The following is a 19,783-nucleotide window of genomic DNA, read 5'->3' as shown; positions in this document are numbered from 1 at the left end:
AAGAGGTCAAATTTTAATTGCACTCTGCACTAATCAATTGTAGGCAGATTTCTATGAATCCTTGTTGCCGTATCTTCCGCAACAGACTTTTTACCGGAAATACGCATTTTTGAGATTAATAGAAGTAAAGTGAAGTAATTGCCTATTTTTTTTCAGGGCGGGGCTTAACGTCCAACTACCAATCAGGTGCCGTGGACGGGCTCAGGGCGGAAGCTCAAACTTTACTGTAAACAGTTTTTTTTTTTCTAACAAATAAAAAATAAAGTAGTTATAGGCGCAATTCGAACTGGGGACCTCCCCACTTACAAAGCCACGCTCTTGACCACTTTTAACAGATTAATTCAATAGAAAAAAGGTGTTTTCTTAAAAATGGCGTGTGATGACACTCTCACAGTGTTGTGCGCGTGCCTAAATCTGCTTAAAAAAGGGCATTTACAACTTTTATAAAAGCAAGGTCAAAATTAAGTAATAATGTGTTTTTAATTAAGTTAATTAATTAAGGACAGAACTTTTAAAAGGAAAACAATTTCCAAAAAAAAAAAAGATCAATGAAAAGATATTAAATGTGTTTTTTCCCTTTTTTTTATTTGTTCTAGATTTTCCAAAAGGAAAAGGAGAAGAAAATTTAAAGAAAAAGTACTAAACTAATGATTCTTTCTTTTTCTTCTTTGAGTAATATTTAATTCTTTATCGGATAAATGTTAGTTTGTCGGAATGTTAAAAGAATATTTAAAAAAATAAAAAGAAATAGTGAAAAAGAAGATAAGCTGATCTAGGGGTTAAGGAAATATTAGGTAGAGTCTGGAAAAGCTTGGGTGATGAGTGTCGGAAGACGACCGACCTGGTGGTGGTAAGAACCATTACTTGGAGGCGGAGAAGGTTTATAATAACGGAAGTTGGCGGATGTAAAATCCTAATGAGATATTGAGCAACGTTCAAACTCTCTTAATTGATACCACCCTAAAGGAAGAGGGAAAGAGGGAAAGTTGTAAAGGAAAACTGCTGAGGTTTTTCCACCCTACAGTCCACTGTTAGGAAGGTTATATTTCTTCTAGGTGGCTCTATCAATAAAAAGGAGCACTAGTTTTTCATTTTTTTTAAATCTCGTTTTCTCTCTTCAAGGAAAAATGGAAAGAAAGAAAATTCTCTTTTCTTTCATTAAATTATTAAATTTTCTTGTATATATACATATATAACATGATTTAATAAACCAATTACGGAATGTGGAGTTAACAATTATGAATACTAATTAGCTTCATCAGTAATAGAGCTCTCGCTGAGATCAGAGAGCAAAGCAAACTCGCAAAAGCAAACAAATTTTACCTCTCAATCCCTTTAGGTGTTAACATTTCTCATTTAGAAAGCTTTGTGAAAAAGAATTTAACTCAAGGCTTTCTCACGTGTAGGTAGGCATTGCTCAATAACTAGACTTAATAGGTCTTTTGAGATTTATTCCCAGAAAGGGCTTGCTTTCCGGGAAGAGATGATATAAGCTCTCCAAGGGAGGGTAAGGATGTTTAGGCATCAGTGGGCTACAGGCTCCCAAATTTTCGGGGGGCTTTTTGACGTGAATACGTCTTTAAATTTGCTATCATAAGGAGGCAATCCAAAAAAAACCTAATGATAACAAAATCAGGGGATACAGTTTGGCATTATAGTTTCGAATCTATCGTCTACATCCAAAATTAAATTAGACCACTGGATGGCTAAAGGATCAAAGAATTCATTACGATAAACGAGGACTGTGACGGTGGAGGGGGAAGCGCCGCCATTTTGAGATCATTTTGCTGCATATCGAGATTTGCAATTAGTATAACTTTTGACTCGGAGAAGCTACGATGTTCGTTTAAGTTTTAATCGTCAGCTTTCGTCACACAATCTATCGATTGTACATAAAACATTAGTGTAAAATAGTGACAGTGAATATAATAAGGTGTTAGAATAAAAAAAATATTATCAAAAATATATAATGTCTGCCAATACGCGTCGAAAAGCCAAAACCAAATACAGAGATCGTATACGGTTGGAAAGGGCTTCTCAAGAACAATCGAATGGTAATAATAAAACACCATATGACCGAGTCAAGCTGTGCCCGTAAACGTAAAAGAATGAATGCGGCCGAGCGGATCAACGACGGTGTCAGTACATCTGCAGCTGGGGCGGCAAGTGGATGATGAAATCGCTTCTACATCGACAACGGACTGTGTAGGCATGATTGTGTTCGATCGTCGATTTGTTTCCTTGATTTCATCCTAAATACATGAATAAAAATATTTTATATAAAAATATAACCCGTTACGCGTAAACGTATTCACGTACAACACACGGCCGGGTCCATGACACAGCCACAGTTTTTTTCTAGGAAGAATGAGTGGAGGTAGCCAGGTGTTGGAGGGATGTATCCCATCTGTGTTCTAAAATTAGGGATGCTTTGGAATATCCTGGTTATTAGGGTGCACAGGACATTTGAGAATAGTTATCCCCTTAACCGTATTCATCAAGATATTTGAAACAGAATTAGTCATTGCAGATAAAATCTTTAAGGTTAACTAATCTCAAAAAGAAAATTATTGATTTAGCTCGGAATTTTTCCTGATTGATTGATTTACAAAAATAATTACTGTTTGAATTTTTTATTCTAATTAGATAAATCGAAAATTTGGGAAAAACTATTTAAACTTGAACAGAAAATACTTCTAAAATAGATTTTGTCCAGAAAAGAGGTAAAACTTGTTCCACCTTTTCAATTATCTACATTCTATAGATTGTCACCTTTTTAGAGGAATAGTCTGAAGCAGTGGCAGTAATAGAAAACTAGTTATCTTATCTAGGTCCACCATCCCAGTTCCAGGCACCCAATTCGGGAAAACTACTGGAGTTGGAATAGCTTGTCTTTCACATTTTACCAAACGGACCCGTTTCCTTTTAGCTTTTCCATTAAATGGTGGAAAGAAAGGGAAATTTCTGCATATGGGTTAGATAAGTTGGATTTAGTTTGTTTTTTAGATTAGATAGGAATGTATGAAAAGAGTAATAGGTGTTCTATTTTAGAAGAAAAGGTGACGCGGTCATCTATTGGGAAAAGCTCATGTGAATTCTGGCATCTCAGCCCCTTACCATGATTCCCTCAAAAGTCCTGGTGTGGAAATTCCCTTTAAATTCGGTATTACTGGGACACTAACGTTAGACAATAAATTAAGGAAGAGATTAGATGTGTAGTTAACATCTTCTCCAGGTAGGAGCACCTTACAGTTCGATGTTGGGTAATGAGGGAGAATACTGTCCGGGAGCAGGAAAAAGAAAATGATACAGATCGCAAAACCGTGGATAAGGTTCCAAAACTAGGAGCCTGGAGGAGAGACTCTTAAGAAAAAAAAAAAAACTGTCTGTGTCATGGACACGGCCGTGTGTTGTATGTGAATACGTATACGTAACGGGTTATATTTTTTTATATAAAATATTTTTATTTATGTATTTAGGATGAAACAATGTGTCATCATAATCGACGATCGAACACAATCTATGCCTATACAGTCCGTTGTCGATGTAGAAGCGATTTCATCATACACTTGCATAATTTCAACCGCCCCAGCTGCAAATGTATTGACACCGTCGTTGATCCGCTCGGCCGCATTCATTCTTTTACGTTTTACGGCACAGCTTGACTCGGTCATATGGTGTTTTATTATTACCATACGATTGTTCTTGAGAAGCCCTTTCCAACCGTATACGATCTCTTAGTATTTGGTTTTGGCTTTTCGACAAGTATGGGCCGACATTATATATTTTTGATAATATTTTTTTATCCTAACACCTTATTATATTCACTGTCACTATTTTACACTAATGTTTTGTATACAATCGATAGATTGTGACGACAGCTGACGATTAAAACTTAAACGAACATCGTAGCTACTCCGAGTCAAAAGTTATACTAATTGCAAATCTCGATACTCAGCAAAATGATCTCAAAATGGCGGTGCTTCCCCCTCCACCGTCTCAGTCCTCGCTTATCGTAATGAATTCTTTGATCCTTTAGCTATCCAGTGGTCTAATTTAATTTTGGATGTAGACGATAGATTCGAAACTATAATGCCAATCTGTATCCCCCGATTTTGTTATCATTAGGTTTTTTGGATTGCCTCCATATGATAGCAAATTTAAAGACGTATTCACGTCTAAAAGAAAATGAAGGCAAGGATTTTCCTTCCCGTGAAAAGCGGAACCCTGAGCCTAAACTAACCTTGGGAAAATTTTAAATTGTTTTAAAAAACATGAAATTTTATAACCCCAATTATATCCCTTAATTTGAAATTGTTACTAATTGTTTTTTTTGTCTCATTTTTCTGATTCCAGTGAAAGTCCTGGCCTAATCACTGTCACACTTCGAAACAATCAACTGGAAAAGACTGAAGGACCATTTTTGATCTCAAAATCCTTACTACATCTGGACATAAGTGATTGTCAAATCAGTTACTTGAATCCATATTTTTTTACAGAAATTCCAGCCTTGAACAGTATCGATTTATCTGGTAATCCAATTGAAGAAATTAAACCAGGCATTTTCCAGCGAATCACTTTTTTGCAAACCTTAAAATTGAATCGATGTAAATTGAGTACTATTTCAAGCGATATTTTTAATTCATTGGAAGATTTGAAAACTTTGGAAATATCTGATAATTATTTGAAAGGACCACTGGATTGGACAGCAATTTTAACGCCGCTAACGAGATTAGAAACACTTGTAGTTAGAGGTTCGAGAATTTCAAGCCGCCTACTACCTGATGGACTTTTTGACAAGAATTTGCGTTTAAAAAGCCTTGTTCTGGCTGAGAACGAGCTCGGCTATGTAGATTTAGCCAAATTATTTGGGAATAATCTAAAAAATCTTGATTTATTAGATCTTTCTATGTGTAACATTAATGGTATTTCCGCAAACAGTTTTACAAACGTTACAAATCTAAGAAAACTAAATCTTACAGGAAATACAATCTCAGCGGAAGCCTTAACAGCCGCCTTAACACCGTTAACAAATCTGCGGCAACTATCACTAAAAAATTGTTTATTAACTCGACTACCACAGAACCTATTCAACAGACTTACGAACCTACAAGAGCTGGACTTATCCATGAACCTACTAAATGATGGTTTCATAGATCACTTGATTCCTTTAGAAAATCTGGAATATTTAGATATGAGCTCTAATAATTTAGAGTACATCCCAAGAGCTACATTCTCAAAAATGGCATCATTAAAAACGCTAGTCCTATCTGGAAATCCTTTAAAGAGATTAGAAACAGGCCTTTTTCAAAATTTAATTTCTTTAAAGATCTTAAAACTGGAACATTGTGGCCTGACCGGTTTGAAGGAAAGTGTATTTCAGGAGAAATTTACGTATTCTGTCTTGGAAGAGTTATACTTGGCGGGAAATCCTTTGATAATACCAAAAAAAGGGTTATTTTTACCACTACAACTAAACCATTTGAAAACTCTAGATCTGAGCGGCAGTAATGTTACGCACATTCCGCCAAACGCTTTGCAATCATTCGGCAACATAACCTATCTAAATCTCCATGGAAATCAATTATCCTCAGAAGATGAAAATTCCCTGCATTTTCTGGAAAACCTACCATTACTGGAGAAACTGGATATGAGTAAGAATCACCTGAAATGGATTGCACCGTTTATGTTTCAAAAGAATGTAAATTTGAAATGGCTAAAATTGGACGATAACCCATGGCAATGCGGGTGCAATATTGCCGACATGTGGGAATGGGCTTACACAGTAAAACGTGACCCATCATTTCTGGTGGGTTCAACTAGAAAGAGGATGAAGCAGTCCAGTACACTGTCTTGTGAATATGATACGAAGAAAACGCCAGTAAAAGCGCACAAACAGAAACATTACACAAAACAGCTGAATCGTACTTGGTCAAGTTATGTAAGCGAATCGAATTGTGATTCTAGTCGGAGGCTCTTGCCGGCTAAATTTATCGGTGCGAAAGCCACAGCGGAAGCGTTAACCCAACAGAAAACCTTAGGAAGTACCCCAACTTGGGCTTGGAGTAGTGCGCTAATTTTATCTTTGATGTTAATCACTGTGGCAACAATGTTAGTGAAAAGTACGGTAAAACAATTGCAAAAAACGTCTTATTAAGCGTTCGTTCTTTTTTTGGAGCGTTAAACCATTAGCTGTTCAACAAAAGGTCACACCGGAAGACACCCCCCCCCCCCCCCCCCCCATAGATCAACAAATTGGTGCTAGTCTGGAAAAAAAGTGCGCAAATTGACTGTGTATTTTGGATTTAACTCTTTGAGGCACACGATTTTACAGAAAATAAAAGCCCTAGTTGCACAGAGTTTCTTTTATTATAAAGAAATGGAAATAAACATTCATTTCCATTATCTTACATATGTAATCATCCCTCTCAAATAATCATCACTCTCGAAATACGACAAAAAGAAAAGAAAAAATTAATACCATTTCAATAGTCCTTTTTTAGTGTGGGACATTGGTATTGTATAATACCACTATGCAACTAATGCTTTATATGATGTTCACTCAAACACAACTTTTTACCAAAACAAAGCGGAACTTTGCAGACAGTACAGTCCTTCAGCGCAATGTTCCTTGAAATGTTTAAGTTCCATGTTTTGACCCAATGTTTTATAAACAATATATGAATTAACAACAGCTGTATCCAAATAATAGCAACAGTATGCGGTGCCACCATTTTTTACTATCGGTCAAGTTTATAATAAATATAAAAATTATTCAACTTATTTTCGCATTTACCATTGGTGCATAGCACTGCCAACTGAATGAACTACTTTAAATAACATATTAAGCTGTATGTATGAATAACTTCAACTTTTCGAGGTGGGTTAAAATATATCCCACCAAGCAGCAAAAGCTAAGCACAGTTTTTAACCCACCTAGCCCCAAAGAGTTAAAAAAATGTCGGTTTTAGGGTAGCGCCGTATTCGTGTGTCCATTCCAATTAATCGATTACCATTATCGAATCAATCAGCAGAGAATAATCTTAAAATCTGCAGGAAAACTTATTCTTACAGCAAATCATTGCAAAGAAAATCTGCAGTAATAATTTAAGGCTGCTCCTAGGAGCTTCTTACAGCCTAATGTCCGGTGATAGACAGTTTTGTCTGTCGCGAAAGAGCACTTTAAAGAAAAAAAAGCTCAGGGCGCCAATGAACTTCAGCTTCCTAACATTAAACTTAGCTTTATTTATGAAGTACTGAACTTTTTAATCCTAAATTCCTCTCTATTATTCATTTTAAACTTAAAAATTTTATAAAACTAATACCGCTCGTGCTTTGCTACGTGACTTAATTAATTATTTAAAGAAAGGGGGCCACATCAAAGATGCAAGAAAAAGCAAATGTTTAAATTTAACTTTTCTTTTAAAGCTGAATTATGTAAATTTAAATTTTTTTTTAATGCCAAACTATAAAAATTTAAACAAAATTTATGTTTTCCCCCCCCCACACACATACTTAACTTTAATAACCACAACCACAAAAACATTAAAACGCACATCCCTGGCGGCATCCGAGAACTGCATAGTAATAGCAGGCGCATAAATTTATGGTCACAGTGAGAGAGAGAGAGAGAAAATAGCAAAGAAGATAAATAAAAGAAAATGAAAAGATATAATTCGCGAGGAAAGAAAACTACGAATGTAAGGCCATAAAAGAGAAGTGTAATATAGTAGATATGGGTGGAGAAGGAAAAGGAGAGAAATTGCTGGAAATTTTCCACCTTGGTGAAGGGGGGAGAAGGAGAAGTGCACAGAGGAAAACTCAGTAGGATTGCAAGGAAAATATAAACAAGTCTTCTGTATGAAAAGCGTGAATCAAGTTCCGGTGTGAGATATCGTCCAACAGTAAGTGCGTTGTACAAGGTCCGTTACATTGGCACTCAACTACTTTTGTGAGTGCCGAACGGTATCCTAGGAGTTTTGGGCGTTTTTCTTTAAGAAAATCCATCCTGAAGGGTTTGCCTGGGGGGAAGGAACTCAGTCTCCCTTTCCCGCAGGATGAAGTTAAAGTGGGAAGTATCGTCATACGATGACATCACCATCATGCTTCTCTCTCTCTCTCTCTTTCCACCATCTTCTCGTTTTATACGTTTCGGCACTGCCTCCGGATGTTTCGTCTAGTCACCGGATGTTTTTTTATTTTTTTGGTAACATACGTGTGTGTGTATCGCTACTTCTTTCCCCTACAATTTTCCCCACCATAGAGCCAGCACCCCACCCAGTTTTTTATTTTTCACAAAATTCCGCTAGCTTGCATGTATTATATAATATTATAAAATGTATTACGAGCGGCAGAATAAAGGAAATACGTATGACGATATACAGTGACCATTCGCCTCCGCCATCATAATCAGTAACACTCAATAAAGATCATTTTATCACCTCATTTTTTATTATTATTTATTTTTTTACTGTTCTATGTTTTGATTTTATTTTATTTATATTTTTATTACATTCACTAACAATTTTAATGTTTATCTTTTATTGCCATTTTTTAAATAAATGTTGTTTTGAATATTATTTTCATCAAACTTCTTATTTTTTATGACGAAAAATTATTAGTGATCAAAATTCAAGTGGAAAATAATGCAGATAACTTAAGTTGATGGTTTTTTTATTATTAATACTATTGTTATTAGGCAATAAAGTTGATGATTTATTCTTGTTACTTATGCTCGTTATGTTAAGCATCTTTGCTTTATGATGTGAAGCCTCGACATGAAGTAAATCGTCTTTATCGTCATAAAAAAAGAGAAAAAGAAAACGAGGTACATTTAAGTAAAGAGAGATACGCCTTTGGAGTTGAAGAAACCATGGGGTGAAAAGGTAAGGATTCTTCTTTAAGCTTAAAATTCTGTATTAAGTTTAAAATAATCCGAATCAGCACGCTTGTTTTCATTAATTTTGGTCTTATTTTCGGGGTAGAAAGGGGGGACAAAGTCGAGCGGTTATAGGCTAGACCCGCAAAGCTAAGATGTGTAGCGGTACTAGTCTATATTTCCAATGGTTAATATGAGAAATATACATTAAAGTATGTTAGGCGGTTATAGAATAGATCCGCAAAGCTAAGATGTGTAGCAGTACTAGTCTATATTTCCAATGGTTAATATGAGAAATATACATTAAAGTATGTTAGGCGGTTATAGAATAGATCCGCAAAGCTAAGATGTGTAGCGGTACTAGTCTACATTCCCAATGGTTAATATGAGAAATTAATTGTAAAGTATGTTAGGCGGTTATAGGCTAGACCCGCAAAGCTAAGATGTATTGCGGTACTAGTCTATATTCCCAATGGTTAATATGAGAAATTTATAGTAAAGTATGTTGGGCGGTTATAGGCTAGACCCGCAAAGCTAAGATGTATTGCGGTACTAGTCTATATTCCCAATGGTTTATATGAGGAATTTATAGTAAAGTATGTTAGTCGGTTATAGGCTAGACCCGCAATGCTAAGATGTATTGCGATACTAGTCTATATTCCCAACGATTTATATGAGAGAATTTATTATAGTTAAGTATGTTTTTTAGTCGCCTCCGTCCGTGACACCTATTACTTTACTTCTGTACTTAACACGAGGTGTGATCGTAAGTTAGAATAGGTCACACAGGTCTGCGCACATCTTTTTTTTTTTAATTCATACCGATTAACTCAATTAATCATGTTCAAGTAATTAATTTATTAAATACAATAGAATCTTCTAGCCTGAGTAGATTTTTATATTTAAATGGAAACTTATTATTTTATTTCATTTATTTATTTTTTTAAATGTAATTACGAGAGTTGAACTAATAATGTTTCAGTTAAGTTAAAAATGAAAATTACTAAACCAAAAATAATAAATGTGCAACTTCATTAATTAATAGAAGAAATTAATTAGAAGATCATCATTTGTAAATTAATTAAAATTTTAATTAATTACAAACTTTAATTATTGTAGTTGGGAATTGTTCATTATTAAAATTAGCTGTAATAAATTTATAATTGTCTAAAAGTTAATGTAACATTGAGAATTTCAAGTGGTTGAAATTTATACCATAGTTTCTATAATTACAATGAATAGAATATTATAAATTATGGATTTTTTAACTAGATCCAGATTTATTTTGATGTAATTTTACCAATTTTATTTGGACCGAAAAAAAGAAGTTGTTGTGCATAATATAGTATAATGTACGGTCTTAGCATTTCTTACAATTAACCAAATTACGCGTTTGAAGAATTCCTCAACCAGGAGTATCATGTTAGTGAACGTTTGTTTCATCAAAATACAGGGTGATCCATTAAAAACGCACCAATCGCATATAACTTTTTAGGAAAGCGGAATTTCGAAAAAAACTCTTACCGTAATTACAGTTCAAGAAGTCTTGCATATGGAGTACATTAAAATGGTGTGATGATTGCTTTTATTTGATGATAAAACTAATTTATCCTGATTCACACACAACCATTTCATTACATTTTAAAATCTTCAATTATTATTATTTGTGTTCTTTGCGTCGCTAATAACATTTTTTTTTGCAGGACCTCCCAAAACGTGTATTTCTGGTGGAAAATTAATATCGAAAACCGTTCACGAATTGATAAAATTGTAACTTTGATCTTAAATATCTCGACTAATATTAGAGATATCGAAACGGGGTTAACGTCAGTGTTTTATGTAGTTTTCATAATCATTGTCAAAACCAGTGGTCCTTATGAAACCCCAAACGGGTTTTTGGCCGTAACTCCGCCAAAAATAAAGATACAGCATCGGGGGTGGAAAATTTGTAAACTAGACAAAAAAAAACATATAGTTTACTTCATGGGTTTTTTTCGAAATTCTGCTTTCCTTATTTGCGATTGGTGCGTTTTAAATGGATCACCCTGTATACGTTTGTAATACGTACATTGAAAGGGATCATCAAAAATGGTCGATATACTATAATTAAGAGTCTATCCGATCTAGGAGGAGGGGTTTCGATGAATACCAATGCTACAAATATTACGCAAAAATATCCCAAACTTTGTAATACGATATTTTGCCTCTCCTTTTAATTGCAATCCCAAGCTCTTATATGGTTGAATCCTGTCTCTTTAAATGTGAAACTCTGAGGCGACTAACCAAATTTCGAAACCAAACATTGCTAATCATGTCTAAGCGCCATTGAGTAAATCCTTTTCATTGATTTTGTGTAAAAATATGATTTTGTCAAAATATAAGAATTAATGAAGGAACACATTAGTTTTTTTAACATTTTTTTTATATAGAAGAAGTCGATAAAGGAATTAGCAGATTTTTAGTGGTCGCGATGACCAAAAAAGTTTGGCGGCCCCTGATCTATAGACTTTATTTGGAGGGGAGAATTATGGAGGAGAAGTGATAAATGGTCCAGCATACAGATCTCTCGACAAGAATAAGCATCAAATCTTACCCAAACACCTGTAGGCTTATTTGACTTGCAAATAGTACATAGGAGTTATATTGTATATTTGAGCACATAAAGGGCACCTTTATGGTAGAGTAGGAAATTCAGGAGCTCCCTAAAAGACAATAGCATCCTGAATAAGAGGTTTCTGAATTATGTGTTTACGTTTTGGCAGCAGAGTATGGGTCTAAATACCATGTAAAGGGATCCCAGCATCACTGGCTGATGATGTTTATGATCCGTTCAAACACATAAACGACGAGACATTCAAGCGAAGTTGCTAGTTTCCAGCTTCGTCCCAGGACCTTCCTCTAAAGGGTTTTAATATTTAATCTCAAGTATACACCAAGAAAACTGGCACTGGGTTTAAGTGAAAGCGTTGGAGTTGGGAGGTAAAGGGCTGTAGGAGGAGTAGGTTGCTCAATTACTCTGGAGCAATGCTTGAAATATTATATCTATTCCTCTACCTTGCTTCATCTTTGGCGTCCCTGAACGCAAGCTTCTCCCGTGCCCTCTCTTTTCCACTCTCTCTCTCTCTCTGGGATTCAGTTATCCTTGAAGGAATCTACCCATTTCAAAACCTTAACTTGCAACTCTCTCTCCATATCTATCCCATCGCTCTCACAATCCATCCCACCGCTCATCCCATCTCCCGGTCCGACATTTTCATTTATCCCTCTCCACTAACCCTAAAACTATATAATTCATATTAATACGGCCTATCTACGATGGTTGCTGCTGGGCTGTTTCATTTCATGATAATGTTAACACAAAGTAAGGCGGCTTTTCAAGTCGTTAACTTAGAAGATATGCTGCCACAAATTTAGTTCAGATACCCGCCGCCCCCTCTGATTCCAAACACTCCCACTGCTGTTGTCTAGAGGTAATTTACTAATTATTTATTTCTTCCTCGATTCCCGTTTCCCTGTCGTAGATTGAATGTAATCATTGAGATTATTTATTAAAAACAATTCTCGTTATAAGATCTCTCTCTCTTGCCTCTTCCACACCCCTTCTCTAAGCACCTTCTCTCATTGCCTCTCATTCTCCAAGTAGATACTTCCGCGTAATAAGCGGAAATGCATGGTTTTAGATGCCTTGAATAAGTCAAGTAAATCTGTGAATGCCTCAAATCTCTTACTTCCTTAATCTACCCCAAATTTATATTAAGATTTTTTTTCAAACTTTTTCTTATTTACAAATATTGCAATAAGAGAAGCTACAGCCTCAATAGCTGCGGAGCCTTGTGGAACACGACCCTTCCCTCTTTGACCTTAATAATGATGCAACACTAATTTTTAATGACAATTTTAAAAAAAACAATAAACAAAACTATGGCTGTGTCATGGACCCGGCCGTGTGTTGTACGTGAATACGTTTACGTAACGGGTTATATTTTTCATACAAAATATTTTTATTTATGTATTTAGGATGAAATCAAGGAAACAAATCGACGATCGAACACAATCTATGCCTATACAGTCCGTTGTCGATGTAAGAAGTGATTTCATCATCCACTTGCATAATTTCAACAGCCCCAGCTGCAGATGTACTGGACACCGTCGTTGATCCGCTCGGCCGCATTCATTCTTTTACGTTTTACGACACAGCTTGACTCGGTCATATGGTGTTTTATTATTACCATTCGATTGTTATTGAGAAGCCCTTTCCAACCGTATACGATCTCTGTATTTGGTTTTGGCTTTTCGACGCGTATAGGCCGATATTATATATTTCTGATATTTTTTTTATACTATACCTTATATTCACTATCACTATTTTACACTAATGTTTTATACACAATCGATAGATTGAGACGACAGCTGACTTTTAAGACTTAAAGGAACATCGTAGCTTCTCCGAGTCAAGTTGCAAATCTTGATACGCAGCAAAGTGATCTCATAAAGGCGGTGCTTCCCCCTCCACCGTCCCAGTCCTCGCTTATCGTAATGATTTCTTTGATCCTTTAGTTATCCAATGGTCTAACTTAATTTTGGATGTAGACGATAGATTCGAAACTATAATGCCAAACTGTATCCCCCGATTTTGTTATCATTAGGTTTTTTTTTTTTGGATTGCCTCCATATGATAGCAAATTTAAAGACGTATTCGCGTCAATAAATAAATAAATTCAGTGGTGAAAATGAAATTGTTAAAAGAATGGGATGCTAGAAAAACAGGAACTTTAGAATAAGGATCTGCACACACACACAAACAAACACACAGACACACACACACACACACACACACACACACAGAGTGAGTGAGCGAGAGGGGCATTGGGACAGTGTCGCCGTCACTTGGCTTGTTCAACTGACTGGTGCGAACATGAGAAACTAAATCCCAAACACCAATCCCAATAAATAAAAGGGATTTTTTCTCACTTTTCCAATCTTGGGAAATTTTCCTTTCTCTACCTTACTACTTACTACCAGAAATAATTCTCTATACTAACAAGACAACATAAGAATGTGAGAAAACCGAAAAGAAAAGCTTTTAATTCCATTAGTTATTTGGAAAAGACAGGATATTGAAAATTAGCTTTTCCATAAAATGAAAATTTCTTGAAAATCAGACCATCGATATTAGGTAGGTATATAAACCTAAAATGGCGTCCATGACCTTAGATGTTGCGCATTAAATTAATTTTTATCTAGTAGGCTAAAATAAGCCACCCTTCAGTTTCAAATCTTTATCTTATAAATTGGTATCAAAAGCTGAGAGGTTAAAAAAAAAGAAGCCTCACACAGGATATAGTATTAGGATAACAGGATATAGTATTAGGATAACAGGATACAGTATTAGGATAACAGGATTTAACAGTAATACAACATGCTCAATTAAACGCTATCAAAAAATCACAAAGGACAACTAGACTAACTAGAAGAAGAAGAAGAAAAACAAGCCATCTCTCGGCCTTGAATGGGCTTCTTCGCCATTGGTTTTTCCGAGAGTAAAGCCATTTCAAGGAACAGAATAGTTCTAAGATCTACTAACGTCAGATTGGACCACACTTTTGGGAAGTTATTGAGTAATTACCATTAGGAACAGGATGATCTAATCCATTGGGAGAAAAAGATAAAGCAAATAAGAAGTAAAGTAATCAAGAATCAGGTGGTTTCTAACTACCTCAGGATATATCGTGGGAAACAAAGTTCTTATTGACCATCAAATAAAATCCAAGGCCTAGTGAACCCAGTACGACAGTACATCTTAGCTTTGCGGGCCTCGTCTCTCTCTAACCACTTGCCTAGCATGGGCATAATTTCTTCTCAAGAGCGCTAAGAGAAATTAAAAGAAGATTGATGGGCAGTATTTACTACAAAGTAATTAGCTGACAACAATAACAACAACAACAGCATCCGTCTCCTAATCATCAAGTAAGCCCAATGCAAGTAGCATTACCTGAATAAATCAACAACTAATTAGATTAGGTTGGGGGGAAACGCTGTAGTTTAATTATAAAGGATGAGGCAAAATTGGAACCAAGCAAGTTATTGGGGAAGTAGTTGGTAGGGTATGATTGGGTTGGCACCGTAATAATGACGTAGTTCCGGATGGGTAGTGGAAAGTGGCAACAACCGGTGTACGGAGGGTGGTAGACAAACATCATATTGTTGCCGTTTATTATACAATGCGATGCTGGGGGACCTCAGGTATTAGCAAGATCATCTATCCTGGAGAAGTTCGAATTTCTCTGGGGCTCTTCTACTTCTATCCTCCCTCTCTCTCTAACACCCACAGACCCACAGACAGACTTCCCTTTGAATTGAAAATGGTTTTCCACAAAACCCTGGAGTTTCCCGCTGCTGTTGCTGCCGCTTTTCACTTGCCAACTATATACTATTATAACAGAAACACAACTTCATTTGAAGAGTTTTCCTCTCTTCAATCTCCTCTGCCGCCTCCAACACACCCCCTCCCGTCAACCCATGGACGTAGATCCATATCATTCATTCATCACTCATTAAATATTTAAATCCATCTCAGAGTGAGGAGTCATTAATTTCAAATTAGGTCTCACAACTTTATTTCTTTTGTTTTCTATAATCTATTTCAAAATTTATTATTTTAATTTTAAAATGTATTTATTTATAATAAATTATTTTAATCTAAAATCGATTTAAAGACATAATAAAAGTCCTTATTAATTTTTCATAATCTATTAGCAAGGATATTGTAAACTCGCAGATTTTCGTCTTTACGTTCGCTCCGGAAATATCCGTTTTGGTTGCCAAAAAGTGGGCATCCATTTGAATTTCCGCTTACGTATCACCACAGGATACTGCAATAAGGTTTTGGTCAACATCAGTCAACCGGAAATACCGTTAAGGGTACTTCTGAGGGAAGGGTTGAATAGAGTCTCTCTAAAGGGAGTCTTATTTTATAAAATTATACGGTCCTATCTTTGGTTAAAAGTTTAACAAAGGTTAAAATGTGTTGCTTACAATTTCAAGTGTAAAGAATATTTTATAATCGGAAGTTAGTACTTTAATACTGAAAATATTTTTTCACTTTAATTTTTTTTGAAAATGTTGACAACGATTAACTTTAAACTTAATGGTAATAAAGGAAGATTCTATAAAACTATGGCAGATCAGTTACCTAGACAACCATGGTTTAAGGGAACTAATAAATGGGTTGTTACGACAATAAACAGGCTGAGAGCGAACCACGCGGTGTGCGGATCGTATCTACACAGGATCAACAAAAGGTCCTCTCTCCTCTTTGCGTAGATTGCAATGAGGAGGAGGATTTCAAACATATAATAATGATATGTCCACTTTATGTGGTAGAAAGGAAACGAATGTTTTGAGGACTTATACAGGTATTTAGATGCACCATTTCGCTAAGAAGCCATAGAATTCTCCACCAACATCTATATGCTTAAATCTATAGCACAGCTAGCAATGAAATTTAAAAGTTAATTTAAAAGTTATAGAATGAATGGAAGGAAATGATCAGAGAAGGATTACGTGAGTTTAATTTCGGTTAAGCTATAAGGATGGCAGGAATATAGAGTACTGATCCATCCATTAGTTGTAAGTTTGTATGCAAATAGTTGTATATAGTAGAGGGATGAAGGAGTGAAGCGAATGTATTTATAAGTTAGAATGGAGAGTGAGTGATATTCTAGTGATTAGTACCTAGACGATGCTGGCTGTATGGCGAAAGCCAATGCCAAAAAAAGAAAACAAAAAAAAACTTCAAACTTGGTGTATGGGGATCACATATAAGGGGGGCTAACTCCTCTTCCATGTAAAGCGCCTAAACATCCATTAAGGCGTATCCCCACAAAATTTCGAATCAAATGACACCTCATTCATAAAAAAAAAAATCGATTAACGTGTTTAGAAAAACAATTACTGAAAATACTATCTTGGCCCATTTTTATGGGTATAGTTTTTATCGAAATCAATTTAAATCCACTTTGTAGCAAAACAAAAAAAATAATAAACACTTATAAACGAGGATATGCCCTTAGTTTTAAAGAAAATTTGGGAATTTTCTCTCTTATAGGAAAATAGAAAAAAAATGTTGTAAATGGATTTTTATGCAGAACTGTTCTAACGGAGCAGTTTTTAAATTAGACGGTTAAATGCGGACGGTTGAATAATAAATCACAAGTTAGAACCAAGAGAATTACAGTATGATAATGTCTAGAGTTTTTTTTTTAACCTAATTTTAAACAATAAACTTTTATAATTGTAAAGAAAAGACAAGGAGTTTGTCAAGTTTATTGTAAAGAGAGAGCATGTAAATATTATATATACATAAGCCCCTATTGTTTTTAACAAGGATACCTTAGGGCAGCCCCTTGTTAGTTTGTAGTATTGTACAGTAGAGTATGCTACAGTAGGCTCCAAAGTACTCTTACAAGCGGCTAGGGTGCGGTAATGTTGGTGCTAATTAGGGAACTGTGATGCCGTTGTGAACGAGAAGGTTACAATTCGTTGCATTTTCTAACGGACCAACTTCTACCACGTTGTTATCACCCATTCTCTATAATATTGAATGCAGACATTCATTTCTTATCTAAATTTATACAGACACGGTAACACAATCTATTTCCACGTAATTCCATTAAGAAGTTATGCAATCGTGTCAAATTTGATTTTTTCATATACATGCAAGGTGCCACTGAACTATGATGCTCCCAAAGCGATTTACAGTACTTAATTTTGGACAATTTGCACTCTTACTAACTCTCAGCGATACGGAACAAGGACTCGTCAGTAAAGGTCAAAGTTAAATTGTGCACTAAAGGATCTATATCAGGAATGGCGAACCTTTTTGAGACGTGGGTCAAATTTTGCTCATTTTTTTTTTGTTAGTACTATCTCTTGGGGTCACTAATGCCCATTTCAACAAGAGTTAAGTTTAAATATTTTAAACTGAATATTTTCAAAACTAAACATCTTTAAAATTCAGTTGGCTTAACGGGTAAAACGGGACGAAACAAGTGGCTATAGAAGTCTCTTTTTACAAACATAACTGAACAAAACCTTACAAAAGTGTGTTTTATCTGAAGAAAAATCTAAATATGGTTATTTGCTTTGGGTTGTCAATTTTTTAAACAAAATATGAGTAAAATTATACATTTTATTTGATATTTTATAAACACTTTTGCTTTATTTCAAATAGGTACTAAAAAAGCATTTGTCGTCATTTGCATTTTAGAACTGTAATGATCAAACTAAAGGTTATAGATAGCATTTAAATTTGCTTTTGTGTCAATGCGTGATTGAAAAAAATACAGATAGAATATAAATTATCCACATAATTAGAAAATCTAAATCAACCCGCGTAAACAAAACAAACGGTTGTCTAGCAATTATGGGTCAGTGTCTGACCCGCGGATCATAGATTCGCCGTCACTGGTCTATCTATATTAATGAGATTTCACTGGATTAAAGGAAAGAGGTGTCTGCATCCGAGACAGGTTAGTCTCAGCGCCGAGTTTCTAAGCCAAGATTTTTTTATGTTTCATCGGTCCTTTACCACTGTAAGTCATCGTTGTTGCATTTTAAGTTACGATTAGTTGTAGACTACGAAAGGAAGAGTTTTTGGACCTTGCGTAACTTCGGTAAATTCATGTATGTTTTCCATTTTGTGTTTAATGACGTTTGCATGTTTGGGTAGATTCCGAATTATTTATAGAAATTGAAATAAGTTTCAAAATTAAATAAATTATGAAATAATTTTGGGTTTTTCCCCAAATTCAAGGGTAACTATTTATTTATTCATTTTATTTTAAACTATTAATAGTATGTACCACTTAGTAATATGTTCACTAAATCAATTGTAACTTATTGTATTAAAACTATTATTGATCAATTATATCTAATTAATTAATATCATAATATTGAAATTAGTCCATCAATCATCTCGCGACCTGTAATATGTTAATACAATATATATATCAATTGCTATATTAATTTTGGAATTTGAAATTCTGCTCAAAATTACTGAGAAATCAGCACAGCGAACTGTTCTGACATGTTGTCAGAGGATGAACAAATAAATAAGTGCTCGAACGAGTATATTGATTATGTTGTCACGGCTAGGGCTAGATCTATTGGCTAGTTAGAGTTGAGCTGTAGGGGGGAAAGGGATAATAATTAGTAGTTATTGGAGGATTTAATTGTATTCTAGAACAAATTGCTCTGCTGCTCCTAAAATTGCTATTTGATAAATTTTAGGAGCAAATATTTTTTAAAAAATAAATAACTGTAAGAAATAGACAAAAAAAAAACCAGTCGCAGTCTCAAATATATTGTAAATTGATGCAAGAAAGGTAAAGTCTGGGCTGATGGCCAATCCTCTTCAGACCATTTATATCACAATTTAATTATACATAAATATCTTGTCAAAATTTGGCAAATTATCCATTAATTAGAAAAGTGGTTTTCACCTCAAAGCTATGGCCAAAACTATGTCTCATTTAATTGTAATTGTTAAAATCAGTAATTAATAAATGTGAATAAATAACGAGGTAGAGGTCTATAGCAATCTATAGATTACATTTATTTTAAATTAGTGTAATATTCAGTTAAATATAGCATTCTAGCTATAGTCGCTTGTATAGAGATATCAGTTTATTGGGTCTTAATGAGGAATATAGTTATTATTAATTGCGCTTTAGACAAACCCAGGGGTGGTCAGCCAGATTCGAGTATCTAGTGATAAGACACTGAGAATCAGGTCTAGAAATGGATATTACAACACATGGGCACCAACTCAATCTGCACAATGTGCAATCTAAATAGAAGTGAAACCCTGGGTGCACTTTCTCTTTGTCTGTCCGCGGTATTCTC

At 34.9% G+C, this 19,783-nt stretch overlaps 1 protein-coding gene and 1 long non-coding RNA gene across 3 annotated transcripts in view; one reads left to right on the top strand and one right to left on the bottom strand.

The window, feature by feature from the left end:
- The window catches only part of LOC141454936 (uncharacterized), a 54,685-nt gene extending 45,717 nt beyond the window's left edge, over positions 1-8,968 (top strand). The window contains exon 4 of the mRNA XM_074129643.1: positions 4,357-8,968. Within this exon, the coding sequence (XP_073985744.1) occupies positions 4,357-6,157 (1,801 nt within the window). The 3' untranslated portion in view covers positions 6,158-8,968. The remainder of the gene's footprint in view (positions 1-4,356) is intronic.
- Positions 1-19,783, bottom strand: part of LOC141454940 (uncharacterized) — a 300,919-nt gene that overhangs the window by 271,541 nt on the left and 9,595 nt on the right. The gene's annotated exons all lie outside the window — the stretch shown is intronic.

The sequence above is a fragment of the Rhodnius prolixus genome, unplaced genomic scaffold (genome assembly GCF_049639745.1).
Source record: "Rhodnius prolixus isolate KJV_2025 unplaced genomic scaffold, Rpr scaffold_15, whole genome shotgun sequence".
Classification (NCBI taxonomy): domain Eukaryota; kingdom Metazoa; phylum Arthropoda; class Insecta; order Hemiptera; family Reduviidae; genus Rhodnius; species Rhodnius prolixus.
The sequence above is the reverse complement of the archived record's forward strand: the minus strand, read 5'-3'. Positions and strand labels throughout refer to the sequence as shown.